Source organism: Panicum virgatum, chromosome 3K, assembly GCF_016808335.1.
Source record: "Panicum virgatum strain AP13 chromosome 3K, P.virgatum_v5, whole genome shotgun sequence".
Classification (NCBI taxonomy): Eukaryota; Viridiplantae; Streptophyta; class Magnoliopsida; order Poales; family Poaceae; genus Panicum; species Panicum virgatum.
In genome coordinates this window covers 12275546-12300546 of record NC_053138.1, presented here as the reverse complement: position 1 = coordinate 12300546, position 25001 = coordinate 12275546, and the positions used below count along the sequence as shown (strand labels likewise).

The 25001-nt window shown below is 47.2% G+C and overlaps 3 protein-coding genes across 3 annotated transcripts; 2 read left to right on the top strand and 1 right to left on the bottom strand.

The window, feature by feature from the left end:
• The first annotated feature begins 6762 nt into the window (after nt 1-6762).
• On the top strand, nt 6763-8934 carry LOC120697652 (transcription factor MYBS3-like). Its single transcript, XM_039980940.1, has 3 exons — nt 6763-7400; nt 7834-8030; nt 8123-8934. Exons 1-3 carry the CDS (start codon nt 7043-7045, stop codon nt 8450-8452), a joined length of 885 nt encoding a protein of 294 aa, XP_039836874.1. The 5' UTR covers nt 6763-7042; the 3' UTR covers nt 8453-8934.
• An 8097-nt stretch (nt 8935-17031) lies between these two features.
• Nucleotides 17032-19182, top strand: LOC120697651. Its single transcript, XM_039980939.1, has 3 exons — nt 17032-17335; nt 17785-18364; nt 18497-19182. Exons 2-3 carry the CDS (start codon nt 17786-17788, stop codon nt 19130-19132), a joined length of 1215 nt encoding a protein of 404 aa, XP_039836873.1. The 5' UTR covers nt 17032-17335; nt 17785; the 3' UTR covers nt 19133-19182.
• Nucleotides 19183-19809: 627 nt separating this feature from the next.
• On the bottom strand, nt 19810-21648 carry LOC120697650. Its single transcript, XM_039980938.1, has 2 exons — nt 21030-21648; nt 19810-20957 (listed from the first exon to the last, which is right to left on the bottom strand). The coding sequence occupies exons 1-2, from the start codon at nt 21293-21295 to the stop codon at nt 19922-19924; spliced, it is 1302 nt and encodes a 433-aa protein (XP_039836872.1). The 5' UTR covers nt 21296-21648; the 3' UTR covers nt 19810-19921.
• Between the last annotated feature and the right edge of the window lie 3353 nt (nt 21649-25001).

The window sequence follows — 25001 nt, the reverse complement described above, 5'->3', positions numbered from 1 at the left end:
CTGGTGACGGCATAGGGTGATATGAAGACGGCCCCGCTCCAGTGAACTGTTGTGATCCTGAGTATAAATAATAACGTATGAGCCTTCGACCATAAAACATAAGCAAATAAAATTATGCACCACATATTTACCTAAAGTCCCTCCAGCATGTGGCATAGAGGTAAACTGGGTTCCATGAAATGGAGCCCCTTGCGAGGCACCTGGCCCTCCATAGGGCTGAGAACCGGGGTACCCGTACCCTGTGTGGAGTCGTATTTAAAAAATACATATAAACATACGGATCGGTAAATATCACACCATACCTTCTGTCTGTCGGTGGTATAAAGGAGGCTGCTGCCATGCGGAACCACAAGGAACCGACATCGACGCTTGCGGCGATCCGTAGGAATCCTCGTACTCCGTCCGCGTACCAAAGGCCTGAAGCATACCTCGGGCTCTATCACGTTGAGTGGTCCAGGCCTCGAGTTGTGCCGGCACGCTCATCATAGACCCGCCATGAATCCTCATTACATTCAGTGAGCAATCTAATTCAAGCAGCCTGCATGTCTCGAACTGCAACAAAAAAACTTAGTATACAAATATTAAAAGATCGGAAATGCCGTCAACATTTACTCACCGCCCCAGCTAATGCCTCATCCCTGTGTCATGCATAGCGATCCTGCGAAGTCGCAACATGCGGCCGTGGATGCATGTCAACATACATCAAACGGCAACGAGTCTTCGGTTCGTACCAGGTCAAGTACGCCCGAAACGAAGGCTCAGTGTGTGGACCGGTATCCTCAGCCAACTGCTCGTCTGCATCATCCCACGCAGCCACCCATGGTTGTAATCTAGTGACCCACATTGTCGAGAAAGGATGCCCAGCCTTTGATAAACTGCACGTTAAATAGAAATTAGTTTCACGTTATTAGTACATGGGTGCTCATACATTTTTGTTACCTATGATCGTGGCGCTGAACACGATCCAACGCTGAAGACACAGGGAAAGACTGGCGTCGACCGAACTGTAGCAGAATTGGGCACCCCGTTAGGACAGCATTCCTATCATTCTGTCGTGATGCCTTGCAGAGTCCACGATATGTGCATGCAAGAGCCGCATTCTGTCGTGATGCCTTGCAGAGTCCACGATATGTGCATGCAAGAGCCGCTGAACCCCAACTATATAAGGGTATGGCATCCTCATCTGCATCGGCGATCTCCTGTGCGTATGGCAGAAGCACCCTATCCACACAGTGCCCATGTGAGTTGTTGAACAAGATGTACCCAAAATAACCACAGTAGGTATGCGTTATTTCAAAGCCATCAAATACATCAACACATCGTTTTGTACGAAATTGTATCTGAAACTGTAGGAGCCATGACTTGGAAGGGCCTTTCGACTGTGGGTGCTCATTGAAATCTTCAGGATCAATCGTGGTAGCAACACCTGCAAAACGTTCCTCAAGATCCTCCAGCCACGTAGAAGGTACCACGCGGGGCCCGACAGCGTCTCCGGTGATAGGAAGACCAAGCAGCATCGCAACGTCCTGCAGGGTCGGTGCCATCTCCCCACAAGGGAGGTGGAACGTGTGTGTCTCAGGTCTCCATCTGTCAACGAGAGCTGAAAGTAGAGACCTGTCTAGCTTCACCAAAGCACTCTCAGCAAGACGAGCCACTGTGAGAAGACCTGCCTCGCTCAGCCTGCATCATACAGTGCTCAAATGTTAATACATTATATAACGAAATGTATAACGGATAAAAATAGAAAATATACGACATATCACCTGGGCACCCATCGTGGGTCTACAGCAACCAACTCTGCAGGTGGACGTGGACGCAGCACGTTTAGTTCTTGGTGCTGAACCTTCGCAAGGAAGAACCGGTGACCCGAGTCTATTGTTAGGTCCAGCAACGCAGGAGTAACCCCGGCCATACCTACCACGTAAGATCAAAACAATACAATACAATCACACACATCTAAATATTTCTAATATTTCCTTATATTTCCTAAATAATTTATAAGATTTTCTAACCATTAATAATAATTTCTAATATTTTGTAACATTTTAGAAATTTTCTAATATTATCTTGCAATTTTTAAGATTAATTAATTAGATTGCTAATGTACTATATCAACGCTAATCACTATAATTAACTACACCAAAATGTACCACTAATCAGTCCTAATAATAATTAAAATGATTGCTAATCTATTATTTCAACAAAATAGTTTCTATAATTTTTTATAATTTTCTAACATTCTCTACAATTTTCTAACATTCTTTACAATTTTCTATAATTTTCTACAATTTTCTAACATTTTCTACAATTTTCTACAATTTTCTAACATTTTCTACAATTTTCTAATATTATCTTGCATTTTCTAATACTTCTCTAACAATTTTCTAGTATTTTCTAATACTAAATCTAACACTTAATGTACTATATCAACACTAATCACTATAAGTAAATGCACATAAATGTACCACTAATCACTCCTAACAATAATTGAACTGATTGGTAATCTACTGTTTCAAAAAAATAATTACAACATAATTTATTTATAAAATGTGGAAAATTTTAGTTACCTAAAGTCGCCGGCTTGAAAATCCGACAGGGCTTCGCCACTTTGCCTCTCCCTCACCCCTCCTCTCCCTCCCTCCCTCTTTTTTCTGGATTTTTAGCAAGACAAATGAGGGGGAGGGGCAGCCAACACCCTTATATAAAAGGGGGGCGGCCGCCCCCCCAGCCGGGCGGCCTGGGAGGCCGGCCACCCGGCTGCCGGGCGGCCGGTTCCCAGGGACCTGTCCGCATTTTTGTTTCCTCTTTTTTTTTCCAGATTAGCCCCTGCCGCCCGGCAGCCGGGCGGCCGGGTATATTTCTGTAAATTTCCAACTCGAAAATATATTTTTGTAAAAAATAGAAATAAAAAATATAAAAATAAAAAACCGCCCCTTTCTATGTTCCGCTTTGGGCCTTGACGTTCTGCTGCTGTGTTCCTTTGGGCCTTTCTCCGTCTCACATTGGAAGAGTGAAACATTTCCCGTTCTAAGAATGATTTTGATATTTGTTTTTTTTCTTAAGTTTAGCTGCAGGCTAATTAGGCTACCGAGTACTTTGTTTTTTCTAAGTTTAGCTGCAGGCTAATTAAGCTACCGAGTGCTTTGTTGATGGCTATCAGTTCAGCATTTGCAAAAACCTGCAAAACTACACACCATGCGTTCAATAGCAAATCTTGAAGAAAGCAAGGCGACAAGGCAGATAGACACAGCGTACACGGAAAATCAGCTGAAAAAGTAGACCACAATCTCCTGAGAGGATATTCCACCTAAGATATTCCTGACAACTACATAAAAAATCAACAATTCAGAACCTGCTGCTGCATGCTCCCCGAGAAGCCTAGCGGCGGCAGCGTCAAGCCACTGCCAGGTACGAGGACTGGATGCATGGACGCGTCGCTTTTGTTCTGGTTGTGTTGCCTGACGCTAACTCCATCTCGCTTAGCACCACAACCTCGGTCCTCGGCCGAGCAACCTGAGGTAGTCGCCGGCGTCCAAACCCAGCAGCGCCTGGCGGTGTCATAGGCTGACATCCAGCGTAAGGGGCCCAGTTCCACATGGAATCGGCCCTGTGGGGTGGGACTCATCCTTGATGGGCCGCTATTTTGTGGGCTTTCTTTTATGTTTAGGCCCTTCTTGTTGTTTTCGATGAATTGGGGACATAGGGTTCCGTTGTGGCCTTGTGGGCTCTAATTTTGTTACTAGCCCAAATTGTCTTTTTTTTTGTTTGTTTGTGCGTGGTTTGAGGAAGTCTACTAGTCTGGTACTACTGTACTTGACATGCTCCATTTATTATTTCCCTAGTTTGACTCCCACATCAACGGTAAAATCAGATATCCTACACACTGAGCTACTAGCTAATACTGTGCACAAATTGCACCCCTGAGCCCTGGGTGGTTTTGTGGGGCGCTGCTGGGTCACCCAGCAAACCTGTCACACAAGCCCGTCCACCCCAGATTTTATATCTTGGGGTTAAATTAGCTCAATAAATCGGTCCACATGTGTAATTCAGTTAAATTTATTTCAAAATATTTTTTGTTTTGAAATAATTTTTAAATTATTTCAGCAATACACAAAAATTATTCGGGAACAAAAATAAATTGTTCTGGAAAAAAATAGTCCTAGTATTTGCGGTTTTCTGGGGGGTTTAGATGACATGGCTCAGGCCCTGGAAATTAGGGAGCGATTATGCGTGTGTCAACTGTGACAGCCCCCTAGCTAAACTTAGCTTCTAATCTGGCCGCTGTTTGCGGCAAGAAGCTAAGTTTGGTCCCGGCTGCATGCGTCGTCGTCGTTTGGGGAACATCATGCTTTTCAAGTGGCAGTTACGTGTAGATGCTTATCAATTCAACAGCTAGCCATGAAAGCATGCGTTTCATGTGTGTACATGCATAGGACAAGCTACTTTCAGCTAGGTTATGATGAGAGCCACTCAGACTACTCAATTGCATGCGACTGGACCAAAGATTGGACCAGATGTTTGGCTCGCCGTTTCTCTACGAATGAAATCTGGAGCAGATTAATTAGCTGAACCAAGAAGCTGACCCAAAACGCCCTTGATCGGAAGGGATTGGGCCTACGTGTCCTTGATGGAGAATATAATGAATCAGGAAAACAAATTAAGCTTGAGAAACAACTGGCATCCAATGTGATTGTCTGCGTAGTTGGAAGGTAGCTAGGCATGTGACAGGTTCATGCCTTGATAATGATATTGCCTGTCCTTTGATGCGTTTCTCATGAGAATAAACAAGGGACCCTCTCTGGAGACTGGAGTCTTGACATATTCGGTATAACCTGCCTGGTTGCTGCTCTATCTGATTGTCTTAACCGTGCTATGATGACTATATTCAGAAAGAAACAGCAGCATAAGAATCCTGAACCAGTTTCAGGCATGGCACTAAAGATAAGAAATAGAAAATTGCCGCATCTGTTGGCTAAAGGAGGCAGTGACAAGATATAGTTCTATCACAATGAAAGTCTAGCCTACAGGATTCTCATCGTGCACGGTTTGTTCTTTCAGGGCTGTGAATACTGAAAGTAGAAAGCACCTAAAGATGCAAAATTATAACGCTGGATGTCTATCTGAACTGTACTATCCTGGCCCCCTTTTTCAGTGAACCAAGAACATCTACCACTTGCCATCTACTTTAGATATGGATATCCTTCCAACCCTCTTGTCGCCGTTACATTCCATCATATAGCCACAAAGAACAAAAATATGGTATCAAGAAAATATTGTTGCTGTATCAAAAACTGGAGCTGGCACTTAGGAGTACGTAGGAATCAAAGCTGGCTCGGACAAGATATTCATCTCCAGTGGACAGATCAACAGCTCTTCGTATGAAGAATCCAAAAACTACTCGTCTCCCATAGACGGATGTTTCAGCGCACCTAATCAACCAATGAATCCCTCAAAGATGTTATTTTGGAACTGACACTCTTCTTGAGATTCTTAATTGCCACCACTTTTAGTGATGTATTGTAGCACTTGATCACACTGAGGAATTAAAAAATTGTGATATGTCGACACAAAGCAGAGCATCAAAGAGTGGCAACTGATTGCTTTTGTCAGGAAAGTGCAACCGCTGGAGTGTATGAACCTAAAAAGGGCGTCCATAAGGACTAGGTTTGCTCTATACGGGATTATGCAGATAACTATGGTACTCATGTTTATTTTGGTAGTTAGGGAGATGGCCTAATTTTTCAAGCCCTAGGCCTTTCGTACCTAACCTCGATAACTTGCACAACAAAGGCTGGTGTTGAATTCTTTATCTCTTCCTCTGCTATAGCCCCATGTGTTGATCCAATTGAGAGTAGTTAATCTATCGACAAATTAGAGTAGTTAATGAGTAGTTTTCCACTCTTGACTGCGTCTAACTAATTGGATCATTTATGATCGTTGTTGTATCCGATTCTGTTTATTTCTACCCGATTCCATTTCCTTAGTGTTATAATTCGAACTAATTATGAATCTTTCTACCAGTTCTGAGAAACATGTAAATCCACTATTTACATTTGTAAAGTTAACTGAATTCATGCATTCAATTATAACAGCAATTTAATTTGTTGGATTAGATTCTAGTTTCTAACTACTATTCTATCTTATCGAAAGGGAGATAAGATGTCATCTGGGAGAACTTTCAGCCAAACCCAAATAGTCAGATTAGGTTGTCTAAGAAGTTAGATAACCATATTCATTTTCAACTCTAACTACATGCTCTAAAATTCTCTTATTGTTGGTTTGAGGGGAGGCATCTATTTTTGTTTCTCATCTGTTGTCAGCAGATGACATCCCTCATTTTAAAATATTCCTCTGAAGTTTCCTCAGACTGTTGCTACTTCTCTGGTGTAGAACATTACTGCTGAATTCTCGGGCAGTGACATTGATCTATTTAATTCTAAGAGAGTAGTACATTATAATAATAACCTGGAGTATTCTAGTATTATGAATCTTGTACACTGTAATCGACCTCCAATTATGACAAACACATCAGCATCTAGAGTGCTTTATAAAATCCTTAGTCAATTTCTGTGAGATACACGTAACTAAGGAACATATTCTGTTGCAATCTTCTACCTTCTATGATTGAAACGTAGTTTGCAAAAATCTTAATGAACTAAACATATCTATCTTGTAATTAAAAAAATAAAATGTCTGAAAAATATGTGGAAGTGTAGATTTATATGCTGTGTAGTGTGTACTGAAGGTGACATCAAGTAGTAGTGGCAGAGACTCCACAGATACCTGTGGATTCTAAATGCAGCTATATCTTAGAAGTTAGAATCATCAAAGAGTTAGTCATGTCCCCTTCTATTATACAGGAGTTGTTCATTATTTCCCAAATAGCCCTTGCCACGATTCTCCCTCCTTTATTAAGCCCCCCTAGCTACAACAACTTGCTCCGTCTTACCTAGCCACACAGAAGGTGTCTCTCTTTCTTGGTGTCTCCTCCTACGCTGCAACTTCTTCTGCCCCTGTTCCAGTCCAGCCATCACAATTGGGCATGGCTAGGAAGTGCTCCAGTTGTGGAAACAATGGCCACAACTCCAGAACTTGCAGTGGCCACAGAGGCCATGGGAGCAGCATTAGTACCAGCAGTAACAGCAGTGCTAGTACTAGCTGTGGTGGTTTGAGGCTGTTTGGGGTGCAGCTGCAGGTAGCATCCCCTCCTCTGAAGAAGTGCCTCAGCATGGAGTGCCTATCACCAGCTGCCTACTATGGAGCTGCTGCTACCTCCAGCTTGTCGCCTTCTGTATCATCATCTTCGTCTTCGCTTGTGTCAATAGAGGAGAGCGCGGAGAGGGTCTCCAGTGGGTACACGTCGGATGGCCTTATGGGCAGGATTCAGGAGAGGAAGAAAGGTGAGACTGGAACAAACTGATGCGCTTACATACAGTTAATTTGTCATGCTCTGTTCCAGAGTTTCTTTATGACAACAGTTAAAATTACGACCACTGAATTGAATTTCCCTTGAATTTATTGTGACTACAGTTTCGCTTCACAATTTGCAAGTTTAGTCAATTGTCATAGTTTCTTGCAAGGAATGGCTGATCAGTTTTATGTTTAGGACTGATTTCTTTTTGGAACAGTACGCTTTGTCTTCTACAGTTACCAAACGATTCATTCTTGGTCGAAATTGTGCACTTGTCAAGTGACCAATGATAAAATATTGTCACTGTCAGCTTGTTTGAACTAACGAATAGTTAAGCCGTGAACGATCAGCAGTACACCTTAGAAGCTTTGACACTTCTGGATGTTCATATCCTCTGAACTCCTGAATAATCGAACTGACAGGAGTTCCATGGACCGAGGAAGAGCACCGGATGTTCCTTGCCGGCCTCGAGAAGCTCGGGAAGGGCGACTGGCGAGGCATTTCCCGGCACTTCGTCACAACACGGACCCCAACACAGGTGGCCAGCCATGCCCAGAAGTACTTCCTGAGGCAGAACAGCTTCACACAGAAGAAGAGGAGGTCCAGCCTCTTTGATGCGGTACCTGACTGACCTGAATTCTCTGACAGCTAGCCCTTTGTTCCACAGCGGTGTGGCATGTAATTTTAGCCGGTCACCTTCGCAATCTGCAGGTTGAAGGAGCCAAGAAGGTAGCAATGCCGAGGACCGCATCAGTATCCGAGCTGCAATTCCCAGGCCTATCGCCCAGGTCGGTCGATGCAAGGACGAAGGGACCTATGGTGCTGCCTCCATGCCTGAACCTGATGAGTAGCACATCGCCATGTGCTGGTGGTAGTCGTGCATCACAGCAAGAGCACCCATCGTCCATGAACCTGATGGCCAAGCCTCGGGTGCAACTCGAGATGCCTGATCTGGAGCTGAAGATGTCGACTTCCCGGTTATCCGACCAGCCTGGTCCATCCCGCAGCATGCCTTTCCTCGGGACTGTCAGAGTTACCTGATCTTCTTCGACCTTCGGTTCTCATCAGAAAAGGGCGGGGAGGGAATCAGAAAAGGATGTCTAGAAGATCAGGCAACACAAGCACAAAGAAGGCGCACTGTAATTTACTAGCCTGATCAGCCACGCACACTGGAAAAAAAAAAGGCAAAGGGAAACAATGGATTAAATTTCCTATCGTATTTCTCCTATCACCTTAGCTTTATGTTGACACAAAGGCATGGCAAAGTTGTTGCTAGTCATATTTCAGGGCCTGCACAAGGTGAAAGATGAGCCTAAAATATTCAGTTTGCGCTTGCAGAGATCACTGACAAGGACAGGCGGAACCACCAGCACTGCACACAGACATGATCATGTTCTTGTATATTACCTTAGCCATGCATGCATGGAGCCAATTTGCAAGCCATCCAAATTGGTGCTGCATGTTTATGTGATTGTTTCCAGTTGTGTGCTGCCAATAAAGATCTATCAATCATTGTTCTCTTTGTCTTTGGTTTGTCGTCTCTCCCCGACACTGACTAATCACTAGCATATACACATGGTACACCTATACGTTGCTGCAGAGGTCAGGAGATGTAACAGTCGTGTTGTTTAGTGAGTAATCAGGCCTGTCGCCGTCGGCGAGATAGGATGAGATTTGGGTGAAACATCTGAAAGTTACACTTCGAGTATGAATTAACAGGTGGCGGCTAGGGATTACTTGCGTAGAGAAGCAAGGGAAGCATTCGTCGTTGGATCGATGCGATGCGATGCGAGCTGAGGGGACTTATTCCTCTTTATTTACCATGACCATGATCAGGACCCTGACCTAATAAAGCATGTCCTTGACACTAAACAATGGCGACATCATGAGGATATAGACGAAAAGCAAGCATCAGGGAGAGGATTAGGATGGAAGCATTGTATATATGATCGGCAAATTAAAGCAGATGTAGAATATGAAGTTGAAAGATTCAGGGCTGGTTACTTGCTTACTTTGGTTTCACATTTGATATGTCCGTTGGAGCTCAACTAGCTCAGGCTGAACACTCAGAAACATAGAACATGGTATTTCCAGTGCAGCTGTGTTAGAATCTTTGTCATTAGGGATCGGATTAGTCCTTTTAACCACAGTTATTTGGTTGCCCTTTCTTTTGGCCAACCTTCATCATTATTAGGGATCGGACTAATCCACTGTCGTTGCTACGTGCAGTGTTGGGTAAATCGAGTCCCGGGCCTACCGAAGGGGAAGGGACAGTGACTGCTTGGGCGACGGAAGGGCCGGACACGTCTCGGCCGGACGTGTCCTTGTCAGGCAGGAAGGAGAATCGAGGAAGCAGGAGATGAATGATGGAGGACACTGCCCGTTCTTCCATTGGCTAGTAGTGTCTTAGTACGATGACGGGGACAAATCATGTGACGAAGATACTAGCCTGCTGGCCAAAGGAAACGTACCAAAGACCAAGGCCTGCAGTGGGTGGGGTGGTGGTGGGTCATCGTCATTGGGAAAGAGACCAAAAGAGCCCAAGACGATTCTGTGCCCGCGTCGCTGGCTGCTTTACGCAGCTTCAGGGGCCTAATCTGTGCTGGTTGAAATTCTTGGCTCAGCCCACATACTCTCAGGCATCGAGCACTGGGCTGGCTATTGGTTACGTGATGGCCAATGCCGTGCGAGCAGAGTAGTTTCGGATACGAATTTATTTTGAATTATCTATCTATCTTTTATTTATTTAATGTTGAGAGTTAAAAGTTACAATCTTATCTTACTTCTTACTCATTATTAATTAGATTTCTTTTTAGAGCTTCCATATTAATTCTCACAATATGTGCTACAGAAAATAAATAAGATTTAGAAATTCTCCTGCGGTCAAATTCATACACTCTAACCATCATTAGCAATAATAGTCATTGAATCTATTATTAACAAATTACCCACCATCAACAATCTGAAGCACCCCTAGTATACTATATCTAAATTAACACCACGGCTATTACGGGAAATAACATTTAGTAACCCCCAAGGCTTCTATTTAAACCATCCACCTACTCCCTCCGACCCTTTTATAAAGTGTTCACGCATATCAAGAATCAAATTTTAAAATCTTTGACCAATAATTTTTAACTATTATGGGACAAACTTAATAGGGATAGATTTGTAATCAAATGTCCTACTATCCAATAAGTCTAAATTTATAATCATAACAATTATAATATAAAATAAATGAATGATCAAACAATAATTTGGGAGACCGTGTCATATCAAACTATGCCTTATAAAAGGATCTGAAGGGAGTATGTCATTAAAATATAATCTAATATATTTGTCTAAATTAGCATTTAAAGTGCCCACCTCTGGTACTCACAGATTACTATCCAAAGACTAATTAGTTGCGCATAACAAAAACACAAATACACGTATGATTTATGTGTACCGAAGCATAATTTTTCCCCTCGTGTTTCATAAAAAAATATTATATAGCTTGTTTGTGACCGATGTTTGAAATAACAACGGCAAATGTGGGTAATTAAGATATAGATATAGGGGATTATTTTAGGCTAATTTCTCATAATAATAGCAAAGGTGGGTAAGTTTTTAAAAACAAAAAGTAAATCCAATTGCTGTTATTATCAATAATGATTACTATATATTGATTGATGGCCATATATTTTATGTTTTTAGAGAATTTTAGAATTTCTTTCTTTTTTCTAGGACATCCACCTAGTATCCTATATGTCTTCACATGGAGCCTCCAATTAGTCATAGTAAGATGGTTATAGTTTTGAGTAAAAGAAATAAATTGTTTGTCAGAAGCTACATGAGAAATCAAAACTCTTCCATAAAGTTAGATACCATGATCCAATCCTCACGACTCTACCACCACATAATAGGGGTGGTGGTTTCCTAGATGTGGCTAGCTTGGTACCCCCATAAGTGTCCTAGAATGTTAGTTAACAATTACGGTCATGTGGCGGCAATGACTTCTGGAGCAGCTAGGCCTGAGCCCAAACTAATAAAGTAGGTAAAAAGCCGTTGATGAAGCTACCGAGATGTCCTTTAGTTTAGTTTTATGATTTATACTCAAATTTAGTACAAGGGAGCAGATTATTGAGGCCCTTGTTGGTCCACGTATGTCGTTCGTACGAGTATCAGTCAAACCTTCAACACTAACCAAGCAGCTAGCTTACTCAAGTAGTATAGATGATCTTCTACGTGGACCACTCACTTTCAAACATTTGGAGGTGCTATATAAGAGTATCATTCCTTCCCTGAAGTGAGGGACAACGGCGGGCTCTTTAGCCCACGTAACAAACTTTCACCTTGCTTAAAGAAAACCCAAGACACGGTTCTTTTTTTTTTTTTTGCTTTTTATAGCAAGCCCAGGGTAACAAACTTTCATCAAACCTGTCATTGTTAGATCCCAGCATTAGTCACCGTGCACCTCTCTCTCAAATAAGGAGCCGACACACGCCCTGTTGTCGAGGCCACCGTAATGGAGCTCAACGTCACTTCTAAGGCCGTCTTCGACATCACACCTCAGCTAGTTCTTAGAAGAGCATGACTAATAATTTAGCCAGCTATTGGCTTTATACTAGTACCACATCACTTGCAGTCCCTGCAACAGTCAATTCATAGTCCGTTGAGGCGGATGCCGACTTAATCTTGTATGCCTTAAGCTTGCTGGTAGCTCTAATTAAGCACAATTTGAGATATATCTTGATAATTCTCGTACTAGCTAGATATATATGGAGTATACTTGTATAGTATACCGGCGTCTGTAACAAACACCAGTACTTAGTACGACCAGCTAGTTGCTCAATTGTGTTAAGGAGGTAGGCGTGGTCCATGCCACCATATATATGTCATTTGCTCATAGGCTCCTTGCAGCGTACGTACGGATTGACCGGTCGGCCCTATCGATCGTTGCCATGCGCGTCGCCCTGCGGTGCATGCGGCTGCGATGTGCATGTGACCCGGCACACGACAATCTGAAGCTAGTACTAGGGGCGGAGGACCATGGTGGCAAGATATGGCAGCTGCCACACCTTGAATATAGTACAACAATAGTATCTTAAATGTTTTTTAACATCCTTTGCCATTTTGTACTTGATTATGAAGGCATTTCTATGTGTATCTTATACCTTACTATCTATGTTGTCAATTTCGCCATACCTAAAGATTTTCCCGTCCTCCGCCACTGGCTAGTAGCTAGCAATGTAATTAACGTTAGTTGCATTGCATAATATATAGGGGAATAAAGCATATATATAGTGCGAAGTGGATTATTATTAACCTATTTAGACCCTGTTTGTTTCATGGGACTTTTTCATAAGTTCCAGAGACTTGTGGGTCTAAAGAAACAAACAGGTGAGACTTTTTTGGGCTAAAAGTCCCTTAAAGTCTAAAGAAAAAATAGACTCTCAAGAGAAGTTTTTTGGGACTTATTCCACCCTACCCCTCCCCCGGTCCCACATGTTCCCCGCGACCCGCTCCGTGAATCCCTCCTCCCCCGGCGACGCGCGACGCGGTGGCGATGGCGCGGCGAACGGCGGCGCGACCAGGCGAGATCGGAGCGGGGCAGGGGGCGCGTGCACGGCGTGTCCCAGGGGCGGCGAGGCTCACTCAGCGAAAGAAGGAGGCGGAACACAGCAGCGACGGGGTGCTCCATGGGAACGACGGCGGCCATGGGCGGAGCTCCGCCGGGAGGCCCTACAGGATGGGGGAAACGCCGGGATTATCACCGGAATGGGTCGAGGACGGTGAGGGGAGGCCGTGGCTGCGAGGAATCGAGGGGAAACTCACCGGAGATGACGAATCGAAGAGAGTCGGGTTTGGGGAAGAAGGAGGTGGCGGCTGCAATGGAAGATTGGGGGCGTCTAGGGCTTGGGGAAAGGCCCGTCCGGGTCGGTGTCCGCGGCGCAGACGCGCGCGACACTGCCAGGCGGCGAGGAGGGTGGGGGCGACGCCATCTTGTCGCGTCGGAGGCGGGAGGGGGCGACTGCTGGTTTGGCGTGGGTAGCAGTAGCAGGGGTATTTGGGTCCTTTTATCACTGTAATTAATAATCTCTAATTCCTTTAGTTCCTCAAACCAAACAGGAAAGGACTTTTTGTTTTAGCCCAGAGACTAAAAATAGTCCAGGAACTTTTAGGAACCAAATAGGGCCTTACACCGCCTATATATGCATGAGAACCGAGCTGCACATGCATGCATGTTTGTAAGAAGAAGCGCCTTGCGGTGATAATTATGTACGTTTTATCCCACGACAACACACATATATGATATATAGAACAAATAATAATAATGCACCACCGGACGCCGTTTGTGGCGTGCAGACGACACGGCGTATACGCGCGCAAGCTAGGCCGGGTCCCAGGTCAAGGGAAAGGGCCGCAGTGTGGTTCTGACTTGTGAGCCACAAGATAAGGCTCTCATTCATCACTCGATCACGGTCTCGCGCGTCGCACTCGCACCAACCAGACCAGCAAAGCCTCCCCGCGTCTATCAATATCTATCCATCCATCCATGCATGGAGCGAGTCATGAAGAACCACGCCACCAGTGCATGTGCACGTGCATGCACGGAAGGGATCGATGAAACCTCGAGTGACCACCAATCGACCGGGCCGGCCGGCGACGTCGACGTGTCTCTCCCCGGCCGGCCCGCATCACGTGCAGCATGCGCTCCGACCTCTGGCGCCTCACCGGGGCCCCATCTCTCACCATGCATGATGCATGCGATGCGATCGAGCCCGGCCCGTACGTGCTGTGCGCGCGCGCGCGCGCATGCGCCTCGCGCCAGGCCAAAACTGCTGCTCCCGGCCAGTGCTGTGTCCTGTGCCGGCTGTTTTGGCGCCTCAAAGATCGCTTCCAATCATGATTACTATTCGTGTGCTACATACGCTAGCTCGCAGGCTGGCGCGGTACACCGTACGTGTACCGCGCAGCAGCACGGTACATGCTATGCACGGCATGCTCCGACAACAACAGGTCCAATTACTAGCTACCTACTCCGTCCTGCACAGCTAGCCGACCGTGTCCGCAACGGGTCGAACGAACCAGAGCCCCATGCTTGCATGTTCTCGCACGCACTACTGTGCGAGCGAATGAATCTCTCCCAGTTAGCGACCACCGCAAACCAGTTAATAATAATCAATTAATAATTCCATCATCGGCATCCTAGCTAGTAGCTCGCTCGCTGGTCGCTGCTGCTGCTACAGCGTCGATGTCATCAACCAGCAGCCGCGTGTGCGCGCAGGAAGGTTAATTAGACTGCGGCCCTGTTTAGTTCCCTTCAAAATTCCAAAACTTTACAAGATTCCCCATCACATCGAATGTTTCAACGCATGCATGAAGTATTAAATGTAGCTAAATAAAATAACTAATTACATAGTTAGATTGTAATTTGCGAGACGAATCTTTTGAGCCTAGTTAACCCATGACGGGACAATAATTATCAAATACAAACGAAAGTGCTACAGTGTTTTACACCCAAATTTTTACGCAACTAAACAAGACCTGCATCAGCCATCAGCAGCCGTTCCCACGCATGCCCCCGTCGTACTCGTACGTGTCCTGACTCCTGAGGCATCGGTTACCAACAACCAGAGTCATGTGCGCGCGCGTGTGACTACCGGACGGCAATGGCCTCACCGGGGGCCGCACGTGACGACTGACGACGGCTAACCAAAGTGGGTAAAGCCGCTGCTAAAGCTAGGCTCTCAATAATCCATGCTTCTCCACTAGATGATTGTATTGAGGCCATCCTTGGTTCTCGTAAGCTAGCTGTACTTAGTACATGATTAGTCAAACCTTCTACGCTAACCAAGGAGCTTAGTTAGTTGTTAAGTCTCGAGGGTGTTCTACGTGGACCCTGATCACTTTCAGACGTAAAGTATCATTCCTTGCCTAAAGTGGCCGTCATCATCAGACACTGGCCGCGCCTCTCTCATCTTTTCCGTGTGACGCTTTCAGATATATAGTACGTGGATCCAAAACACCTTCGTTCGTTAGATTCGTTGGACAACAAATTTAGGAGAAAGCTAAATTTCACTTGAGTGATTTGGAGGCTCTCCTCACTCGATTTTTTTTCCCCATATACACCTTCTCCAACTCCGGCGAGGTTAGGGTTCGGGTTAGGATTCCGGATTGCTGGGGGGTTGCTCACCACCGGCCTTAGAAGGAGGGCCGGCGGTGGCAGGCCGGCCCGGCAGTGCTGGTGGGCGCGGGGGCGGCGAGACCGGCGGCGGTGGCACCGCTGGCCCGGGCGGCTGAGGAAGGCGGTTGGGCGGGGCTGGGGCGGGGGTGTCAGCGGTGGCAGGAGCCGGCGGCGCCAAGTGGCGGTGGGAGGCGGCGGCGGGCCGGGTCGGCGCGGCGGCCGGCGCGGGCGGGCAAGGGCTGCGCCGGCGCAGCCCTAGCCCGCCCGCGCCGGAGGGGTGGTGGCGGGTCTGGGCGGCGGGGTGGGCGCCGGTTGGAGGTAGAAGATGAAAGAGAGCCATTGGATTTTAATCCAATAGTCCAAAAAATCGAGTGAGGATGAGTGATATTTCACTCAAGTGAGGGATAGACACTCCCCAAATTTAAGAAGGATCGTTAGCTAGGTTAGCTATTTGGAAATGTTTTATCTCACGACGACACTCACAATCCATACACCTACCACATACTATTATTGTTGGGGAAGATGATTTTACAGTTTCCCAACAATTTCATCCTAATACAACTAACATATTGGGACAGCGGAAATCCCCTTGACTTGATGATTGTTGGGGTGAAATATTGGAACATCTCAATAATTCGGAAAAGGTTAGATTTAATTTTAATTAGCGAACTGCTGAAGTAAATCTTGTTTCAATATTAATTGTTTATTGGGAGTAAGGGAGACCGCAGGAGATGCTCTAATAGCTAGGTTTCTAACTGGCACAAGCTGATTAGCTAGTGATGATTTGATTGATATTCCTCCTTGATTCCAAAATGTTGGGTTAGGATTGTACGGAGGCACTACTGGTTCGATGTCGTGGATCCAAATTAAAGAAAGGGCGAGGGGCGCGCATCAATGGATCGATCGATCGGCCTACCACCAATGCGGTGCACGTGCCGTGCGTTGCGACTGTGTGTGGGCGCGCACAGCGTGGAGTGCACATATAGGCTAGCTAGCTGCTTTGCTCGTAAGGCTGCCCGCAGTGGGCTCTCTAAAACAAACGCTACATGATTTACAGTGTGACTTTACAGAGAAAAAGCCCGCAGCGGGGCTCTCTATCCCGCGCGGTAAGATTCCGCCGCATCCTCCGCTCTGTACTCCCAGCGCGCCTCCAGTTCACTCTGTATCTCGTCCTCGCGCCCGTCGTCCCCAACCGTCGGAGCCACCGCCCCCCCCCCCAACCCCTCGCCCACGCGCGGCCCTTCCTGCCGCCCCCCCCCCCCCCGCCCCCACCCCCCCCCACCCCCTCGTCCACCTTCGACGGCCTGGCCCCGCGACTTCCGCAAGCGCAAGGCGCTGCCGCCGCGGGCTCGAGGTCGAGGAAGAGGAGCGCCGCGGGCTCGAGGTCGAGGAAGAGGAGCGCCGCGGGCTCGAGGTCGAGGAAGAGGAGGCCGCGGGCTCCAGATGTGAAGTGAATCGCCGCCGCCGCCCTTTCCTTGCACCGGCGCCGGTCGTGGGTTGAGGAAGTGCGGCGCCGCCGGGAAATCGCGGCCTGCCGCGGCGGATCCGCCGGCATCCGCGCCGGATCCGGTCCTGGGAAGACCGGATCTGCGCGGGGGTGGCCCGCCTCCCGTCGTATCCCGCAAGGCCATCCTGGGGAAGGGGAGCGTGTCGCGCCGTGGGCGGAAGCGGCGGCGGCGGAGTTCACCAGTTCGGTCGGCCACATCCGAGGAGAGCTCGACCGGGCGCTCGAGCTGGCGTCCTAGAAAACTCAGGTATCTCCCTTTGTAGCCCTGCGATGGCCAATATGCACTATCAGCATTTGAGTGTAAAGCAATGCAATTTGTTACTTGTACATATTGTTTAGCATTTGCTATCTGCAGTGAGTAGAAAGCAATGCAATTTCAATCACTAGTTGCTGATTGAAACTAACTGAAGATGGATGCAATTTAGTTCAGTATGATGTAGTACTTCCATTGCAATATGAAATTATAGAGGACGCAGAACTGAACTTGTTTACTGTCAACCCAAATGTTTAGTCTTATGTTATAGTTGTTCAGAATAGTGTAAGGAATTTAGTTGCAGGTCCAACACAAAGGAAACGTAACCCAAATGTCACCATGTTTACAATGAACCAAGTATATGCCTTATGTGCAATTATGCCAGAATATGCAAGATTGAATTTAAATGATCACTGATATATGTCTTTCGACTGTGATTTCAGGATGGACCCTAACCAATCCAATGATGGGTCACAGGGAGGTTTTCCTGGTGGCAACATTCCTCCCTACCCGGGTGCCTGCAACCCGTACATGTACATGTACCAAGCTCCTCCATCCTGGTTTCCCCAAGGTAGACAGCTGGTTCCACCCTATGCTGCAATGGGGCAGCCAGGTGGCAGTGGGCAACAAGTGTATCCTCCGGCTGAAAACGCAGAGCCATCTTTGGAAGTAGATGAGGAGGAACCAGAGCTCTCCCCCGAGCATACAGGAAAACGAAAGAGCACAAAGAAATGCGTCAGTCGTATCAAGTTGGCCAACTTCAACCCAAAAGAAGATGAATACCTTGTGAAATCATGGCTTGAAATAAGCAATGACCCAATTACAAGTACTGGACAAAAAAAAGGTCGTATGTGGGATAGAATTATGGATAGATACGACTTGAAGAGGGGAAGAAACCCAGAAAGGAGTGAACGGTCTCTACAGTGCCGCTGGGACACTATCAAGACTGAAGTCGGGAAGTTTGCATCAGTCTATGCTGATGCCATTCGAGAGAATCCTAGCGGGATGTCGGATAGCGATAAGGTACTCATTTAATACATTGTCTCTGAATATAGTTTGCACACTTTGATCACTGATTGTAGTTGGTGATATATAGCTCTCTAATTGTGTAGCAGCCATGTTTCTGAATATGACAAAAATTGTTTCATGTTGCAGACTACTCTTGCAGCCTCCAATTTTGCTTCTATATGGAAGCACAACTTTGCATTCATGCACTGCTGGAACATTATGAAGCATGAGCCCAAGTGGCAGGATCCAAAGCACAGAACATTTGAAAAGTCAGGTGCAGCATCTGGTGGAGGTGACAATGATGCCACAATCAACCTTGATGAGGACAACGGTAACCCAGGTGGTGCAGCCGAGGAGAGGCCTCCAGGCAGGGATAGGTCGAAAGTATCCAAGAAGAAAGCAAATTCGGATGCGGGTTCAGCATCATCTTCGGAGTGGTCTGCGAGAATGGAAGATCTAACCTTGCAGAGGATTTCTTTCATGCAAGAAGAATCAGTCCGTAAGAGTGATCGTTTCCAGCAGCTTGCATGTATAGATGAGAAGCGTTATGAGGAAATGCGAAGCCACAATAGATCACTGTTACAGTGTGAGCAAGAGAAGACTCGCATCATGGTTGAGAACCATGAACGGGACAAGCTAAAGGAGGAGAAGGAAGAGGAGGAAAGGATCCTTGCGATTGATCTTAATGCCTGCCTACCGTATCAGCGGGAGTATTATCAAGTTCGTCAGGAGGAAATTGTGGCAAAGATTAAAGCTCGGCGCAGTAATACACAGGCGCCATGAAGATCCAGCAAGAGGCAACCAGCTTTCATGTATATTGCACGTGTAACCTTATTTATTTGTTGTAATCGGGACTGTTAGATGAGAGTATGTTGAGTCTGCATGTCGGACCTTATTTATTTGTTAGATGAGTGGACAACTGAACCATAGTCGATTTGCCTCATGCACTACCTGTAGTTTATATTGTTTGTGTATAATTTGTTCATGACTTCTAAAATTGTATGAGCTAGAATTCTAAGCTCTATGCTTTTTCTTAACATGTAACATCTCCGGATGTTATCCATGTACTGGATGTAACATCTCAGGGTCTGGTGGCAATTGCTTTGATGCTAGGCTCAGCACTGAAGCCCTTATCCATGTACTTGCACGCATATTTTTTTCAGTTCTGTTAGTCTGCAACATCTGGGATCAATTTAAGATATATAAAATGACCTTACAGGTATCGTATCATTCTGGTCTCCGGTATTTCACGGTGCACTCATGTCCTCTTGAAAAAAGATCCAGTGGACTCTCCTGCTTTATGAAGCCTAGAAGAACCCAAAAGGATTTGAAGTTCATATCCACTTCTCCACATGAGGCCTTTCGGTGGGTTAACAGTTTTGCAGACCAGCAATGCTATGTAAACCTGTTGCCTCACCCCATGGCATCTAGCAAGAAACATTCTTCTGAACTCATGAATAATATAACAAGTCCTGAATGATATAACAAGTCCTGAATGATATAACAAGTCCTGAATGATATAACAAGTCCTGAATAATATTACATGACCACACACTAATAAAACTGAACAATCTACTGATGAAGAGATCCCAGCCTAAACCACTGGTGCTCTATGAGATCACTTTGTAGCTGAAAGTGCATGGTTCGGTCATGCAGCCTATGGCTTGCTGCAACAAAGGCCTGCCTATCTGGATTGTTCGGATATGGAACAGCTAGTTGGCCGATGTCCAAGAAATCAGTGTTATGGGCATTCTCTTGTTCATCCTCAACTATCATGTTATGCAAAATAATACAAGTCATCATTATATCATTAATCTGGTCACGGTGCCAACCATATGCGGGTCCTCGGATCACTGCAAACCGAGTTTGCAGCACACCAAATGCACGTTCTATATCCTTTCTTGCACTCTCCTGTTGCTGTGCAAAGTGTCGCGTCTTTTGCTCCATGGGGTGCCGAATACTCTTAACAAACCCTGCCCACTCTGGGTAAATCCCATCGGCTAGGTAATATCCCATGTTATAGTTCGTCCCATTGACTACAAATTCCACAGGGGCAGAACGACCCCTCAGGTAAGAGGAGAATATAGGGGATCTATGAAGAACGTTAATGTCATTGTTACTCCCAGGCATCCCAAAGTATGCATGCCAAATCCATAGATCATGCGATGCAACCGCCTCTAAGATCATAGTCGGATGTTTCCCTCGGCCCGTGAACTGACCCTTCCACGCTGTGGGGCAGTTCCTCCACTCCCAGTGCATGCAGTCAATGCTCCCTAGCATCCCCGGGAACCCACGATTCTGTCCTTCTTCAAGAAGCCTTGCTACATCGATAGAGTTGGGTGCCCGGAGATAGTGCTTGCCAAAAACTTGAATAACAGCCCGACAGAAATGCTGCAAAGCTTCTCGCGCAGTGGACTCACCAATACGCACGTACTCGTCAACGGCATCTGCCGGCACACCGTAAGCGAGAATGCGCATAGACGCGACACACTTCTGAAGAGCCGATAGTCCAACCTTGCCAGTGGCATCACACCTTTTTCTGAAGTAGTTATCATAATTTTTTACCGCCTCTTTGATGTGTTTGAATAAATGCCTACACATCCGAAACCTGCAAGACCACTTATCATATGAGCTACTGCATACATAGAGCCATCGGTGTCCGAAATATGCTCAAGTTTACCTTCGACGAAACTGCTTATCATTGTAAACAGGATCTGCAACGAAGTAGTCAGCTTTAATCCTCCTGTGACCAGAAGGAAGGTCTCTCTGCCGAATGACCTTTGGTGGCGCATCGGATCGACGGCGCCTGCGAGAGCTCTCTGCTTGCAGCAGATGGTTGTATGTCATGGCCTCCTCTTCATCTTCATCAAACAAGAAATCCATATCATCGTCTTCCTCCTCCTCCTCCAGCCAATACCTTCGCAACGAGCTGGTGTAGTCGTCCATGACGATAAGCTGCCGCTTGCCCCACACGGGCAGCGCCAGGCGCTGGGACACGACGCGGGTGGCCGCGCGCCGACAAGGCCGTGCGCCTCCGCCGGGATGGCTGCCAGCGACACGCCGCTGCAGCTAGGTCCTCGTGCCCGCTCGCCTGCTCACGGGTGCGCGCTCCGCCCGCGGCGTCGCCTGGGGCCGCGCCGAGCACCGCCCCCGCCGCGCGGGACGCGGCGCAGGGGAGGCCGGAGGCCGCCGCCCCGCCCCGCCGTGGGATCTGGCCGGCGCGGGCTCCTGCCGCGCGGAGAGGGGCGCGGAGTCGAGTGGAAGGGAGGGAGGAGAAGGGAGTAGAGGGGGCGGCGTGCCGGCGGGAGGACGTAGGAGAGGGGGCGGCGCGCCGGCGGGAGGCCGTAGGAGAGGGGGCGGCGCGCCGGCGGGAGGCCGTAGGAGAGGGGGGCGGCGTGCCGGTGGGGGGAGCAGGGGAGGAGAACGAGAGAGAGCGGGGAGGGAGAGAGGACGCCGACGGCGGTAAAAAATTATCTGACGTGTGGGCCCGTGTGCTGGTAGTTGGTATAGAGTGGAGATATAGAGAGTGAACGGGTGCAGCAAAACTGAATATAGAGAGGAGAATCTCGATGACTAGACAAGAATATTCCTTTTAGAGAGTGAATTTAGAGAGTGACGAGTGCGGAGAGCCTAATGCAATGGATGCATGTGACTCTGGCCCACAGAGATCCATCACAGACACGCGGATTCACGCCACGTACCAGCTAGCTAGGGCAGCTAGATATAGATACTCCTAGTTTGCTGTCTCACGTGTACGGCAAAGCTAATTGTAATAGTGTCAGCCGAGGGCCATGATTGGTTAGGAGTCACATCACAATTTCACAAAAAGACGAATATCCGCATAGAGTACTAAATGAAGTCTATTTGTAAAACTTTTTCAGAGATGAGTGTAACTTTTCGAGATGAATCTAATGACTCAAGTTTCATCATGATTGCTACAGTGATGCTACAGTGACCGCGCTCAATTATTCACTAATCGTACGGTCAAAGGCCTCATTAGTTAGAGCAACTGCTACAGTACCATAGTTGTGGAGTTAGCTTTGTAATTAGACTTTATTTAATACCTTTAATTGGTGGTCAAAGTATCAAAAAATTTTCCTCGAATCTTTTTCACACCTCATCCAAACATGGCCAGGAAGAGAGGGCCTGCGCGTTCCACTTCCGCTGGGCGATCCAGCAGAAACCTTGCCATGCATGAATGATGAATGCATCGTTCGGCCGGAAGATGACAAATTGACAAGTACAGCTTGAGCTTGTACGTACATGCGGATCAACATTTTACAGAACCTAGCTAAAACAGATAGTAGTTTAACTCGGGATCCAATGAATGACCGTGCGAAAATAAAAAAAGTCGTGATTAAAGCACTAAGCGAGCGCATGAAGCACAAACCCTGGTCGAGCTAGCGACTGGACCAACGCAAACGGAGCCCGCCGTACTACCGGCATACGGCCAATAATGCCCATTGTCCATCCCAGATCCAGCCCAACTGCCGACGTACGGCCCCGTCGGCCGTCGCCATGTCCCGCATGCAGGCCAGCCGTCTAGGTCTAATGGGTTGGGTTGAAATAGGTTTTATGCAGTGGGTTTTGAAATGAAGTGTATTTGAAGAGATTAAAATAAGTTGTATTAGTTAATTAAGTGGGTCGGGGCGGGTTCTATATAAATGCGGGTTGAGACGGATTGGAGTGAGTTGAAATAGATATTTTTTTATAAAAACAATATACTATATATAAATGTGGGTTCCACATGCGAGCTAGATTCTGAAATTAAAACGATGTGTTTATATCAGAAAATTTTATCAAAGTTGACTGAAATTTGCTGGAGATGACATAGTATGACTGATAGATACTCTGTACAAAGCAGTGTGACCAAAACTACATGTGGGCCCACATCAAGAGCCGGACCCCAGAAATAAAATCTCGTGTTCACACTAGAAAATTTTATCGAAATTGACTGAAATTGTCGGAGATGACTCAGTACGACTGCCAGCTATTTTGTGTAAAGCATTGTGGCTAGAACTATTTGTGGACCCCACATGAAGAGCCGGACCCTAGAATTAAAATTTCGCGTTCACACTATAAAATTTTATCGAAATTGACTGAAATTTGTTGGAAATGACTCAATACGACTGGCAGCTACTTTGTGTAAAACAGTGTGGCTAGACCTACTTGTGGGCCTCACATGAAGAGCCGGACCTTGGAATTAAAACCTCGCGTTCACACTATAAAATTTTATCGAAATTGACTGAAATTTGTTGGAGATGACTCAGTACGACTGCCAGCTATTTTGTGTAAAGCATTGTGGCTAGAACTACCTGTGGACCCCGCATGAAGAGCCGGACCCTAGAATTAAAATTTCGCGTTCACACTATAAAATTTTATCGAAATTGACTGAAATTTGTTGGAGATGACTCAGTATGATTGACAGCTACTCTGTGTAAAGCAGTGTGGCTAGAACTACCCGTGGGCTCCACATCAAGAGCCGGACTCTGAAATTAAAACCTCGCGTTCACACTATAAAATTTTATCAAAATTGACTGAAATTTTTGGAGATGAATCAATATGACTGGCAGATACTCTGTGCAAAGTAGTGTGGCTAGACATATATGTGGCCCCTACATTAAGTGTAGAACCACTAAATTTTTCTATATAGTGGAATCTATGGGTTTTTATGAGTTATCCGCTTGTAACGGGACGGGTTGGTTAGAGTTGAGAAATCAATTAATTGAGTTTGGTGGAATTAAGTAACTAAATATATTAATTTTGGGTGAGATTGGGTATGGTGCCGGTTCCAACGTATTAGCAGTGCTACAGCCGTCCTGCGAGAGGCGGCGACCGAGCTGGCCCGCTCGTCGTCCCTCGTTGTCACGGATGCCACAATAGCAAGCATGCAAGGACCCCAAAACAGGTAGCTAAACGAGGTGATCGGGTACGGTGGCGCGCGCAGGACCGACCGCCCAACAGCGGCAATCGGCAGGGCAGGGGGCGTGCTCGCGGGGCCGGGCACGCAAGACGACAATCACGAAGGGTAGCTAGCGCCTCAACTGGATCGCAGGTAGTTGGGGCGCATGCATGCATGCATGCTTGCAGCCCGTCCTGGCGCCGGGAGGCGGCGTGGCGGCCGCCGGGAGGCGCGGGGCCCCGGCGCTGGTACCATGCCCGCCGCCGCGCGCCACATCTTGTGCCTCCGCCCTCCACCTCGCCCGACTTCTCGATGGCTCCGCGGATCGGTCGCCCAGCGCCCCCGGCCCCCCCGGCGTCGTACGCACGCCTCGCCTGCCTCCGCTCGATCCGCTAAAGCTTATTCTCGGGGTTTCCGCTCGCCACCGCACCCGTCCTTGCCATCGGCCCATCGCGACGTGTCGCGGGCGCGGCGCCAGCTTTTTATTCCTTGCGCACAGTGCCCCCGTACTCCTCCTGTGCCTCGTTGCATAGGCTTTTGCTCTTAGCTTCCGCACCGCCTCGATCCGTCTTCCCCTTTGGTTTTCGTTTGACCTTGGTGAAGCTTCCGCATGCAGCGCCCGGAACCGCGGAAGCCATGGATCTGGTGGTTACCCTGCTGGATCGTTGCCGCGCGCGGGGGGCCATGCGGTGACGGTTCCGGCGGCCTGCCGCCGGTGAGTGTTGTGCCGTCACCGCGACCCGGAGGAGG

Bases quoted from the DNA above. Each gene is read 5' to 3' on its own strand.
- LOC120697650 (XM_039980938.1), bottom strand. From the start codon at position 21,295: ATGGACGACTACACCAGCTCGTTGCGAAGGTATTGGCTGGAGGAGGAG. The intron at 20,958-21,029 runs GTAAACTTGAGC...GTGGTCTTGCAG, and splicing joins GATAAGCAGTTTCGTCGAAG to GTTTCGGATGTGTAGGCATT.
- LOC120697651 (XM_039980939.1), top strand. From the start codon at position 17,786: ATGGACCCTAACCAATCCAATGATGGGTCACAGGGAGGTTTTCCTGGT. The intron at 18,365-18,496 runs GTACTCATTTAA...TTCATGTTGCAG, and splicing joins GGATGTCGGATAGCGATAAG to ACTACTCTTGCAGCCTCCAA.
- LOC120697652 (XM_039980940.1), top strand. From the start codon at position 7,043: ATGGCTAGGAAGTGCTCCAGTTGTGGAAACAATGGCCACAACTCCAGA. The intron at 7,401-7,833 runs GTGAGACTGGAA...TCGAACTGACAG, and splicing joins GATTCAGGAGAGGAAGAAAG to GAGTTCCATGGACCGAGGAA. The intron at 8,031-8,122 runs GTACCTGACTGA...CGCAATCTGCAG, and splicing joins GGTCCAGCCTCTTTGATGCG to GTTGAAGGAGCCAAGAAGGT.